General features: G+C 37.4%; 1 protein-coding gene across 1 annotated transcript in view; it reads left to right on the forward strand.

Moving 5' to 3' along the window:
• Positions 1-13885, forward strand: part of LOC107711923 (phosphatidylinositol 3,4,5-trisphosphate-dependent Rac exchanger 1 protein-like) — an 83217-nt gene that overhangs the window by 15541 nt on the left and 53791 nt on the right. Inside the window, exons 2-6 of the mRNA XM_016517014.1 lie at positions 8520-8585; positions 8878-9000; positions 11593-11697; positions 12054-12155; positions 12526-12687. Of these exons, the coding sequence (XP_016372500.1) occupies positions 8520-8585; positions 8878-9000; positions 11593-11697; positions 12054-12155; positions 12526-12687 (558 nt within the window). The remainder of the gene's footprint in view (positions 1-8519; positions 8586-8877; positions 9001-11592; positions 11698-12053; positions 12156-12525; positions 12688-13885) is intronic.

Consider the following 13885-nt stretch of genomic DNA (forward strand, 5'->3'; position numbering starts at 1 on the left):
AAAAGGGACCAATAAAAGCCCAGATAACCGGGAAAAAGGGACCAAAAAAAGCCCGGGAAAAAGGGACCAAAAAAAGCCCGGGAAAAAGGGACCAATAAAAGCCCAGATAACCGGGAAAAGGGACCAATAAAAGCCCAGATAACCGGGAAAAAGGGACCAAAAAAAGCCCGGGAAAAAGGGACCAAAAAAAGCCCGGGAAAAAGGGACCAATAAAAGCCCAGATAACCGGGAAAAGGGACCAATAAAAGCCCAGATAACCGGGAAAAGCCGCCGCTATAGCAGGCTTTGAAGAGTTGATCAGACAGTGAGGGAGCTCAGTGTAATTTATGGACTCAAAGTTTGGAGAAACAAACTACATATTTGATTACTTTAATTTCTGTAGTATTTCTTAACTGAATAAAAAGTTACTTAACCTGGAAAACTTAGTTTCATAGCTCTTGTTATTCTATTGCATTTATTTGTGCTGTTGTTTGCAATTTTTAGTTTTTGTTCTTATTTTATTACTGATTTTTACTTGTGTTTTTTTATGAAAATAAAACTTTGCGTTGAAGAAAAGTAGATTTTTGTTTGTATATGCTGTCAATTATAGTTCTTAGAAAGAAAATCGGAAATCAGCAAAAATCGGTATCGGCAGATCACACTAACAAAAAATCGGAAATCGGAATCAGCCAAGAAAATTGCAATCGGTGCATCTCTACTTTAAATGACTTCTGTTGTGATCTGGCGCTATAGAGAAAATAAAATTAACTTGACCTTCAAGGGGGGCGGGCCACCCCCCTAATATAATGGCAGGGGAAACACTGTAAACAGATGTTTATTTTGCCAGATTATCATTTGTTGGACCAGGATGTGACCTGTAGCCTGTAGGCTTGAGGTTCAGCTTTGTAAGTTCAGAATTTGCACTTGTACACATTGTTCTGTGTAGCGCCTGTAAAAACAGCACATCACTGTTTTTCGAATGTCTCACTTCTGTTTCTTTGTTTGATTAGTAGGAATCACATGCTACAGTGAAGGTTTACAAGTGTGCCTTAATGCTTTTGTATTTCTGCTTTTTTCCTGATCTGTAGCTTCTCTTATGGTGTTAAGCAGTTTAGGCTCACCCGGACCAATGCTTTTTAACAGATTTTGATTGGAATCGGACACATTCTTGCATAAAATGGGGTCACCGCTGTTTACATTTATTTTATTTTATTTTATCAACAAATTGGCTAGGTACAAAGCTGACAATACCAAATGCTGTGCCTTTTGTCCACTTGTTTTAGTCAATGGTTTGGCGGGGCCGTCTCGTTTAATGAAATTGCTGAGTTTGCCCTAGTTTCACAACCAGAGGTTTAAAAAGAGCATGTTGCAATAGCCAGACTTGTCCCTTATTTCAGTGGAGTGCCACTGTATTTGCCCTGTTTGACAGACTTCACGTGCTTTTATGTACATGCATGTGGTTAAAAAACAGGATCTCAGTGACGCATAAGAGAATATTCTAGTAATCAAATAAAGCAGTGTCTGGACTACCCACTGTTTCGCTGCAAAGTAAATTAACCAAGGTAATAGGAAACTATCTGAATTTACACAATGTGGCTTCAGTGATATTCTAATTCATATACCAGGACATGTTGATTGTCTACCACACTTTCTTTCGCCGTCTGTGGCCTGGCGCTGCTAGGTCAACCAGAACAGTGCTAGTCTCGACGTCTGCTGATGGCAGAAGTGGTGGCAGCAGGCTCTTGACCCTCAGTCCTTTTGGGAGAGGTTGAAGTCCATGACAGCATATGGCCAGTCTGGTGTGGTCCACCTTACTGTCTGACCATCTTTGCCTGACTGCTTCACATCAAACAAAAGGCTTGTTGCCCATGTCTGACCTTCTGTCACTTCGAAATTCAGCATAGCTGGTGGTTTAGATCTCCAGCGCTGTGAGACAGGAAAGTATGTCTGTCAGATTTTCACCTCTTTTAGCATCTTTTAGTTTTACTCCATAAAATGATGTTTTGTTGCTCTCAGATCAGAAACTTCACTTCCCTCACATCAAGAATGGCTACAAACAATCCTTTATTCCCTAAAGGATTGAAGTCTTTGGGCCTTAACGTTACCTCAGTCAGTGTGTCGAATGGATTTGCAAGTCTGAGATACACATCTACATTTATCAGAACCCAAATTTGTCCTCAATGCCTGTGAGGTTGTTTCTCTGTTTTAGCTGCACACTGGCATGCATGTGGCCTTATTTCTGTGCACTGACCACACAAAGCTTCTTTACACCACACCGTTTCCTATCTAGAGTCATATCCTTCCTCTTTTTGTTTTTCGTAAAGAGAACTCAACTTTATGTCCCCCTTCCTCACAAGTTTCATCTCAGTTCATCCATTGCTCTGATTTCCGGGCCGTTCTTTCTTTAAAAAGATTATATTTTTCAGAGGAAGATTCTCATTTCCTAATTGCACTCAGCATTTACCAGTCAGTGGAAAGTGAAAACCGGATCATCTTTGCTGAAGACTCTAAAAACAGAACATACACGTTGCAATATTAGCTAGCTGTTTTACAAATTGCCTATGTTCAGAATGAAAATACTAGCTTAAATATACTGTAGTATGCACTTTATACTGTTTTTAAAGTACTGTAGTAAGTGAAACAGCGGCCATTATTCCACTATAAACATTTCAAATAGCTGAATTCTGATGAAATAATGTGTCAAGAGAGTGAAAAAAAATCACATTTGTTATTACTTCCTGTTCATCTAGCACACTGGAAATGGGCAGGTCAAGCACATTGCAAGCACAATCATATTCTATGTGTAAAGAAAATGTGCATGCTTTGTATACAGAGTACGATAGTATGCTATTTCTAACACAAGCAATAATACATTTTCATTTATCCATACTTGCAGGAGGCAGCGCATTGGCATTGCTAATATCGGCTAATTGAGTTGCAGTAGTGTTTGTTTATCAGAGAGGGACTAAGTGGTGTGTCTGTTTGCATGATAATGAAAGACTTGTCAGAGAGAGAGAGGCCGTAAAGGAGGTCATTAGAGTGGCCCATCGCTGTTCAGTGTCTGACCCCTCCAAGAGCAAGCAAGTGTGACAGAAATGGCTCTTCAGGCTCTTGAGGACAGAGATGTGCTGGATGAAAGTGAATAGTTTTCACTTAAGTCCTCCTCTCAGCTCTGAGACCCTGGTAAGATCTGCCCATGTGCCATTGTTGGAACTGAGCTGCTGCTGGTTATATCTGCACCTCAGCTGGTTCACTTTGTAAGATTGTGATTGCTGGTAAGTGTGCTATTTAACACTGTTGGTTGGAATCCGTGTCCAAAAATGTCACCAAAAGTAACTAAATACCTCAGATAGGCCATTAAAATTGGCCACAAATGCCCCCGTGGTGAATTCCTGCTTTAATGTTGACTAACTGTTGATGCATTTCACTGTATTCTAAGCCTTCCTAATTAGTTTGATGCAGACACTGTAAAGTCATAATAGCAAATATTGTTGTTTTGTTAATATGAATTTTTTTTTTCATGCAAATGTGTAGAAAACACTCCCAATAATTAAAAAACCCTAAAACGGTGACGGTAGACGGTAAAATTGTATAACCTATCACAAGGACAATTATGTAAAAAGGTATTGTAGTATTTATCGTGCTATTTTATCTTGTGCATTATCTACTTTTGTATTTGATATGTTTTTGTATTTGATTTATCATTGTTCACACTGAGATTTAATTAAATTGAGATTTGAGATGAATTTATCTTCATGAATTCAAAAAATTTATTCATTCTTAATTTCTTAAATACTGCATTTAATAAAAATATATTTCCTACACTATAGTATATGCATTTCTGAACCGTATTGATATTTATTGCAACATGGTTTAAGTTTTAGGCCAACAAAATAAATTTTTATTCCAAATCTGGATATGAATTTATCATAGTGAGGGATAGAATTAAGGAGATGAAATTTTTAATGAACTTGAAATTGAAGGAATATATTTCTCAAACTGTAAAATGTGCTGACGGAAATGCACTTAACTTGAATGTTTAGGGGAAAATGATTTGCTACAGATGCTAGCGATAGAGCTTCTCATATAGGAAAATTCCTTTAATGTCCACAGTATAGCAAGGGTCCGCTGTGAAAGATATTGCCATGACTACAGGCTGTATAACGACGCCACAAGTACATTTACTTTACATTGATATTCTGTCCAGGCACATCCGTTTCAAAGGGACTTTCGGGAAATGTGTATACTGTGTGGTGTTAAAAACTGCAGTGGGCTTCATACATGGCTGTGGTTTCTCAGGTGCACAAACGAGTGCATATTCAGTGCATTGTAAGTGTTTATGCGTGCAAGTCTTACTTCACAGTTTCCATGCGGTATGTTCTTTTTGGCAGTAGTACGTCCTCAATACAAGGGTGAAAGACTGTGCAAGCTTCCGATTCTTTTTTTTTTTTTTCTAAATAATGACAATCATTGTTTGATAACGTGCTAATTTAAAGGAAAACCATCTAAACAATGAACAGTGTTGATGTACTGTGTGTGGGAAACAGCAGCCTTTTTATTACGGAAAAGGTTTGTTCTGCCTTTTCCTTCCTGAAATGCAAGAGGCCAAGGTCTCGCTCCTGTCATTGAATTAGTGTCAGTGTTTGGTTAAGGTCACCCTGTGTTGCAGGTGGCAAAATTATAATGTCTGTTTCCTGGCAAAGCATTTCATTGAGGGGGGAAAACAGCTTGTTTCCTTTGTGAGGACATATGGACACATTCATGCTCTTCTACATGATCTAATAGCCTGTGGCTGTTCTACTGTGTGTAACTCTATTCCCCTGTCTCTCTTACCAGCTGGATAGAACAGACAGTCACAGTCTTCTGTTATGTAAACCTGATCAGAGTGCTTACAATTAGTCAATTTGCCTGACTTTTTTATTGAATGTTTTTAAATTCTGTGTACAGGTTTATTATTATTATTTTTTTATAATTTATGAAAAAAGATAATTAAGAAGTTTAACTTCTTTAAAGATATTATTATAATTGCATAACTCTTAGCATAAGTTAAGGCTATACGTTATCTTCAGACATAAATATTTTATTATATAGATTTTTTGAAAATAAGTTATATTATCACTCTCCTTTTTCTCAGACAGACTTTTGCTGAGTGTCTTTTCTCAAATGTTTTTCAGATTTTTGTGCAATTAACAGTTTTCCTCACTCACCTCTACATGTCAGTTGCACCTGTAATGTCTGAAGTCCTCACACACTTGAAATTTCCATTTGAGAACGAAATCAGAGTAATATGCAGAGTTCAGTCCTTTCATTCAATAAAACGCAGGATCATCTGATTACTGGAAGAGATTGAAGTCACAACAGAATTTCTTGTAAAGGTTGACGTGCAGTATTTCATTAGCTCAGTGCCTTTTGCCTCTTTGAATCGGAATGAATTAATTCATTTTTCATTTTGCACACATGCCCTCGGTTGCACCTGTCATCCTCTGCTGCTGACTTCACACTCTCCGTTGCCCAGAGAAACGGTAACTGTTGCCATGGAATCACAACGTAGCCTTGTAGTATTTGTTTATTTACGTGATTTTTTTTTATGTAAGCATAAGTGTGATGCTGGAAAAGGCCAGCCTGGGGAGGACTGAGAGACTCTCAAACTCTTCAAGGTTAATGAAGTGTGCCTTTTTTCAATGTAACAATTTCTCATATCACATACAGAGACGGCTATATGTCACTCTGAAAAGCATATACCTTGTGATTATGTGGTGCTATTAAAAATTGTTTGTTGAGCATCATGACCATCCCAACAAAGCAACATTGGCTCAACCAATGGCATGAGTTTTGGGGGCGAGGTTTAGGAAACAAGTGTTCATTATTTTTTGAAAATATTTAGAAATCTTTTCCATAAACTCCATCCATGTTTTCCAAACACTCCTTTTACCCTTCATACCCTTCGTTCTGTATGTGTGGCAGTTTGGAGATCCACATCCTGTCTAGAACTCCACCAGCCCTTCGGGCTGAGTCACATGGATGACCATTTTATGGATTACTGTGGATGGGCCTGAGGGACGGGCCCCTTGCATTGCCGCCAGGAACTGCAATGAACAACAGGACCACCATTATCACCACCTGTATTACACTAAGTGTCAGTTACAAGTGTGCTCCGGTCCCTTCTGGGAAATCTGATGTATCTTTACTACAAACAGACTAGCTAGAAATGCACCTTTTTTTCCAGAAAACATTTATTTTTTAATGTGCTGCTCTCGCTTGACATTTAAAGGGATAGGCTAGATTACACAAAAATGAAAATGTCATGTCGTTCCAAACATGTAAGACTTTCTTACTTCTGAAGAACACGAAGATATTTTGAAAAATGTTTTGACTTTTTGTCCATACAATGAAAGTCAATGGGGTCCAAAACAATTTATGGACAAAAAAAGACTGAGACATTTTTCAAAATATCTTCTTTTATCTATTAAAGAAAATAGAAAGTCATAGAGGTTTGGAACAATAGAAGTGATTAGTACTTCTGAAGAACACAAAGATATTTTGAAAAATGTTTTGACTTTTTGTCCATACAATGAAAGTCAATGGGGTCCAAAACAATTTATGGACAAAAAAAGACTGAGACATTCTTCAAAATATCTTCTTTTATCTATTAAAGAAAATAGAAAGTCATAGAGGTTTGGAACAATAGAAGTGATTAAATGACAAAATTTTCATTTTTGGGTGAACTGTCCCTTTAAATTGACTTGAGCGTTTCTTGAAAGCAAGCATGTGATTTCACATGATGTTTACAGCTAAATGTGTTGGAGAGTTTCTATAAACAAACACTCTTAGGAGCATAAGCTGCCATCCTAAATGTCTTCCAGAGACGCAGAAGTGTGACCGAGAGTTAGTCTGTCATTATCAGAAGGATGCCGTGGGACAGCGAGTGCTTTTCATTAGCCAACTTTTCATCCTGTTATGTGGTAAAGGAAAAGAGGCGTGATGGCCTGCATTTAAGGTCCTGTTTGCCTTTAAAATCTATGAGAGAAGGATGAAGGAGACTGGCGATGAGAGATTTTTCTACCAAAACAGTCAGCCCTATGCTGACGCACAAAATCACCTCACATGCTAATAAAAGAATCAAAGAGAAAGATGGAATGAAAAAACAACAATAGCAGAGGTGGCAAAGGTGAAAACGCTCAGGATAAGTCTTTAGCTGTGTCCTGTTGCTGTGGGAGACCGTCGGAGACAATAGCTGTAGTGACAGGTAATTTAACAGACACTGGGGCGGAGTGAGTCGAGCGCACTGTTAGCAGATCTCCTCACTGCTACTGCTGCTGCCGCTGCTGATGAGAAGTGTTTTACAGAGCTAGAATTAGAAACAGTCAGTGAGTGGCAGACTGTCTTTCTCCAGGGGAGACTCTTCTAAAACTGTGCAAATCAGTGATGAAGATAATATTTATAATTCTCTCTTAACCCTCTGCTTCTATTTGTATCTGCTTCTCAGCAAGCTGAATGAAGATTATGGATAATGTGCCTATCTACAGTTCACCAAATATACTGTTGACTCGCAGAGACGGTCTAAATGTGGATATATCAGTGGGCCTCAGCAAACTTTCAATGGGGCTTCAAGATGAAAGATTAAAATAATTTAAAATATGACCAAACAAGCATCAAATTATGTTAAAACAACTAAAAATCAAGATATTTCTTATTTTAATTCACCCCCTCAACTTTTTTTTTCTTTAAAGAATCAGGGTTCCCGCTCATGGAAAAGTCGTGTAAATTAATAAAATCATATAGCTGTATTTTTATAATGAATATAAATTTTTCTGGTTATACCAAGCTCTATATTTTACTGAGTAGAAATTGTTAGTAAAAAATATTTTTTTAATTTTTCGCCCTTAATCCTTGTCCAGTAAATAACGAAAAACTGGAAAAGTCATATTGTTGTTGTCGATAATGGGGACCCTGGAGTCAAAATGTTGGGAAACACTGCTTTATATGTATATACAGTGCAGGCTGAAGATTTGCAGTCCTACATTGATAATGACTGAACGTTTATAAAAAGTTTCGCTATATTTACGTGCAGTAAATGCAGATATAAATCATTACTTTGAGTTTTGTGTTTCTGATTTGATAGTTTTGTGTGCATGTTTGTGTAGAAGGCCTCCCATCCTTTCAGTTTTAGCGCATAGTCTGTATGCACTGCAGGGTAAAGTGCTGTTAAGATCTCTTTGTAAAGCCTCTGAAAATGTATCTATGACACTTCTCCTGTTTTTTTCTTCTTTGATGTGATGCTTGCTAAACCATTTCCAGTAGACAGTGTAGTATGTGGAGTTTGACTTGACATTGTTGTGTGTGTTTGTCACTGAAGATGAATGTTGAGTCTCCAGTCAGAGTTATAGACAGAAAGGGGGTATAAACTTACAGGAATTGAACTTCAAAAAATGAACATAAGTGTGGCAACTATACAAATTTGCCCCACACCACAGTGATTCCATGTTATAAACACTAACTTTTTTCCCTCTGTATCTCTCTCTATTTTTGTAAATCAACAGGCTTTTCTCCAGAGAATAAGGCAGACTGCAGAAAACCAACAATGTCTCACTCCAGAGCAGGTCAAGGTAAAAAAAAAAAAACCTTTACATGCAGTATTATTATTTAGAAGAAATACAGTGGCTACAATAATACTTGGACACTTAAAATCAAGTGTTTAAGATCAAACCATGTGGAAATAAATGATCTTTCTTTAAAATGAATGCCAGTTAGGTTTGATATTTTTTTACGTTTTAAAGTGTGGCTTAGGTGTCTGAATTTTTTCTTTTTTTGGAGAAAAGTGTCAAGAGCATTTGCTCATGCAGAAACATTTTTTTTTTTAAGTGATTTTCTTAAATATTGTCTCGTTCTTTCACTCAGATCTTGTTTTCCAACATCGAGTCAATTTTGGAAGTCCATTGCGAGTTTCTTTCGACTCTGGATGCCAGTTTGCAGCCTGAACCCCAGGCGCATCATTCTCTCGGACATGTGTTCCTCAAGTTTGTGAGTCCATGAGATTACATTTGAAATCATCTTTGAACTAGTGCTCTTCTGATTAGCAATTGATTTATTATGATTTTTGAGCTTATTAGTCATGCAAACCATTAACATGTTATTCCCAATCCATCCATTGCGGGATCGTTCCCAGTATCCTAGATCTGTATGCAGTCACCTCCTCCATTCTCTCAAAATACTGTCAGCCCCGAGACTACCTCCCCTCCCTGTGGTCTTTCTAAAAAAAAAAAAAAAGTGTTTCAATGTGTAACCTGTCGGACATGTGACCAGTAGTTCAATAAAAGTGTAGAAAATGCAGTTTCACTCAGAATTCCAATTTTAGCAACAAATGTTCAGTTCAAACAGAAGAAAGAAATGTATATAATGATTTTAGTTAGCAGCTCTAGGGGTTTAGTAGAAGGTCTGTCTGCTCCACTTTATTTAGGATATCAGTCCAAAATCACTGCATGATAATACTTGATCCATTTTTAGTCAGTTGGTTTGTTACATTTTTCAGTTTCTGAAAGGCTTGATATGATATTATCAGGGTTACTATTCAAGTATTTTTATTAGAATTTTTGGATATTGAATTAAAAATACTGAATGGAATATTCAGATTTTTCTTGTGCATTAATGTTGCAACTTTATGGAAACATTGGTAATGTTGTCTAAATAGCTGTCTTCAATTCTAGCTTCTTTATCCATATAAACAGTTCTGTATAAATTAAAATACTTTTCCCTCTATGGAAATATGGTAGTGATGATGATTTGTGATTTGAACATTGATTTAATTCATTTCTTAGTGTTGGCTGTCAGCCATTCACATTAATTCTGGCACTTTAACTCTTTCTATGGTTCTCAAAAGAAGCCATTTTGGGTTTGGCATCTGTATGTGACCTTCGACCAAGTTCACTGAAACATTCTGAGGTTTTAACCTCAAACTGGAGTGAATTTCCTCTTAATTGGACTCACTGTGTATGTGTATGTGTTTTTTGGATGAACGGTGCTATGAAGCATATGCCAGGACAAGATGTTCGCCTCGTTCATGGATGAGGGTGTGTGATGCTGCCAAACTCTGTCATTACAGGTGCTGAGGTCTGGAGCCCTGAGGGCCCAACCAAAGTACTGACACACACACACACACACACACACTGTATACACACTAATGCAAATGCCAGACCCTCTCTAGACATATACACAGACAAACATGTACAGACAACACACACAGACAAATAAAGAGGGTAAATGGAGAAAGCACGAAAATGGAGATGTATCATAAAGAGGAAAACAAACACAACTACTGTCCAACCACACAGTGCCTGTGGAATCCCAGTATCGGTTTCCTGCTTTGTCAGGATGCCTCAAGCACCCTCATCCGTCAGGATTCACAGCGTCCCTGTCAAGGTTACAGTACCTACACAGTCTGTTCCTGTGGAGCTCGGATAAATGACATCCTACCTTCACCACATGCATCTTTAATAAACTCTCACCTCAGCCCTGATTTGATCCAGATGAACAGTTCTTCTGGACTTTCTGGATTTTATTTTATTATAATTTTTTTTTAAAGGTTAGTTGAACCATATTGTGAAGGAAAAGCAGTTAACCAGTGTCTTACAGTACTCTTTAAAAAGTTTGATGTCCGGAGTGTGCAGATTTGGCCTTATTAATTAGTCATTTATTATTATTATTATTATTATTATTATTATTATTATTGGCCACTACATAATACTTAAATTAGTTTTGATAATTTAAAATAGTAATAATAATGACTAGCTGTCAAACTTTTAAATGGTAATGTAGTAGAGATTTGTTGTAATTACTGCATGCTGGGATTAAAGGGGTCATATGATGCGATTTCAAGTTTTCCTTTCTCTTTGGAGTTGTCAACATATTCTGTTACACCAAATACACAAAATAATGATCTTTAAAAAAGCATCATATGACCCCTTTAAACTTTAAGGAAAAGCAACTTATCTTTAAGCTCTTAAAATCATAAAAGGTGTGCACTGCTCACTTTTAAATGTCTGAAGATGAGTTGCTTTTCTTTCTTTTATTTATTTATTTATTTATTTTTGCTTGCAACTTCTTATTTCCACCTAGCTTTGCACCCCACAGAGAAGGTGTGGCTTTCAGGCAAAATCTATGCTCTTTTATTTCACTTCCTGTGCTGTTTCTGATAATGTAGGGCCGAATGACAGTGCCTTGTTGCTTCTTTAGCAGTTTCACTACCTGAATTCACCCCTTTATGTCACTTAGCAGCTCAGTATTTGAGAGAATGGTTAAAGGAAGAGGTTTACTGAGCTATTCTAGAGGTTAAAATATTTATTATATGTTTAGTATTTTCCATGTCAGCTGAGCGGGGATTTCGCTGAAATTCACAGGGCCTTTTTATGGGTGGATCAAGGGGCCTGCCAGCCTGGGACAAAGTTTGTCCCTGAACATGAGATTTATAAATGGGAATGTGAAAAAATATACCTCCTTTCTAACAAAAAAAGTATAAATCTGTTTGTAGGGTCGAACCCCCACCAAAAAAAAGAAAAGAAAGAGTTTGACTCCAGAATGTTTTTGAAGTGTTTTGACTCCTCTCTCTCTCTACTGCAGAGGGACCGTTTCTCTGTGTATGGCGAGTACTGTAGTAACCATGAGAAAGCTCTCAGACTACTGATGGAGCTTAACAAGATCCCTCATGTACGGACTTTCCTGCTGGTAAGCACCTTTCCTTTTCAAAAAGTCCAGTCTATTTTATTACATCATATTCTGATGAAGATCCCTCACACATCCTGTGATCGTCCTGTGACAGATCAGTTTCATATATGAAGCCCTGCAATAGATTTAATTAGTGATTAAAACAAATAAACATTAGTGGCTAGAAGAACTTGTCACAGGAAATAGATGCATCTCCAAAACTTATTGAAGTGAAAGTGACACCCAAACTTTTTACTGTACAAATCAGGATGTGAGAGTGTGCCTTTCAATGCTTTCTATGGAAACCCACTGTACAGTCAACATGAATCAGTTTAATGGGATATTGTGCAAATGAGATCATGTGTTTGTTTTTTCAGCACCTCATGTTGTTAGGTGGAAAGAAGAGCACAGATGTTCCTCTTGAGGGGTATCTCCTCTCACCCATCCAGAGGATCTGTAAATACCCTTTGCTTCTGAAGGTACTGCTTCAGTACTGCATTTTTCCACTATGGCAATTTACAAGCATGTGCATTATGAGTTGATTGTTTATTTCTTATATATATATATATATATATATATATATATATACGCTACTGTTTCTTAAGGAAAGTTGTTTAAAATAATATAACTATTGGGGAATGGAGGTGTACATTTATAATTACAAAGACATCGACTTACTTGGGAATAAGATCATGCACGTATATCACAAAAGAAAATGGGGTCAATTTTGATTTACTGATGATTTAAATACTCCTTAATAGCCCCTTGTGGACAGTATCTGAAGCATACCAGCAGATAGTTGACGTGTAAGTGTGTAACACAAGGATGTACCTGCTGTTTGTCCTTCAGGAACTTTTGAAGAGGACCTCTAAGAAGCATTCAGATTACCCCGCGGTAGAGAAGGCTCTGCAGGCCATGAAAGCCGTGTGCTGCAACATCAACGAGACCAAGCGACAGATGGAGAAACTAGAGGCTCTTGAGATATTACAGTCACACATAGAGGGCTGGGAGGTGAGTTAGACACATGATCGGTCATTGTCATAGATGGTGTTTTTTTTTTCCCTGTTTGATGGTTTTAAAGGAACAGACCAGCACCAGTTATTTTGGTTTAATGTTTCTTTAAAAACCTCTTTGTTTTGGGGAAGTTCCTCTTTGACAGTATGCTTTGTGTTTATGAGCATTTTTAAGCGTAGCCTCGAAAGAATCACTGATGTGGACATGATCAGTGTCGCCTTGTCTTCTGATGACATTTTCTTAGGACACATCACAAGCAGGAAGAGGAAGTCTTAACACAAAGGCTCGTTACCATGGAGATCTGATGGTTTAGTTAAACATGCAACATGTGCCACCACAAACTCCCCTCCTCTCTCTCTCTTTCTCTTAAGCACTTCTTTGCTTGTCTTTTTTTGCTTGTCTCTCCCCGCCTCCTTTTTTTCCGTCATCTTCTCTATACCATAGTTACTTTGTCTCCATCCTCTTTTTCTCTCACTCTTTGTATGTCCATTAACCCTCTTTATTGATTTATCCGATGCTCTACTGAGTGGTTGTACAAAGTGGGTCATTTTCTATAGTTGGCGGTGCATTCAGTTTAGTGCATACAGTGCATTCTTGCTCCTGTTGTTATTTTCCAATCCCATCATGCCTCTGTGAACATTCAATATCCCTGCAAAGCATGACAGGATGGGGATTATTTAACATACTTTAAAATTTGTTGATAGGAATAGTCTGCCCATAAAAAAATAAAATTGCCATTATTTATTCAACCTGATGTTGTTCCAAATCCATATTACTTTCATTGTTCTGTAGAACACAAATAAGAAATGTTAAAGACTGTGCTGGACACATTTATATTTAACATGTAATAAGAGTTAATGTGGGCTGTCAAACTATAAAATGACAAGTAGTGGTTGACCGATATATCGCCAAGGCCGATATTTGGCATTTTTTAAATATCGGCATCGGCCGATTAGTTTTCCTGTTTGGCCGATGCGTTCGTGACGGGATTTTTATTTTGACGGCGCACACAGTGCTCACATTCTCCCTCTTGTTCGCTGTTGTCGTTAACAGTTCTGTCTAATACGGATAGAAGTCTGTCTAATAATCATCAGATAGAACGGTTAAACAAAGTAATTAAAATGTATACAAAAAGTATCATAATGATTGCTTTTATATTATTAGTAATAGAAAGGCAAACATTATAATACTTTCT

This window comes from Sinocyclocheilus rhinocerous, unplaced genomic scaffold (assembly GCF_001515625.1).
Source record: "Sinocyclocheilus rhinocerous isolate Xijiao unplaced genomic scaffold, SAMN03320098_v1.1 scaffold1168, whole genome shotgun sequence".
Classification (NCBI taxonomy): domain Eukaryota; kingdom Metazoa; phylum Chordata; class Actinopteri; order Cypriniformes; family Cyprinidae; genus Sinocyclocheilus; species Sinocyclocheilus rhinocerous.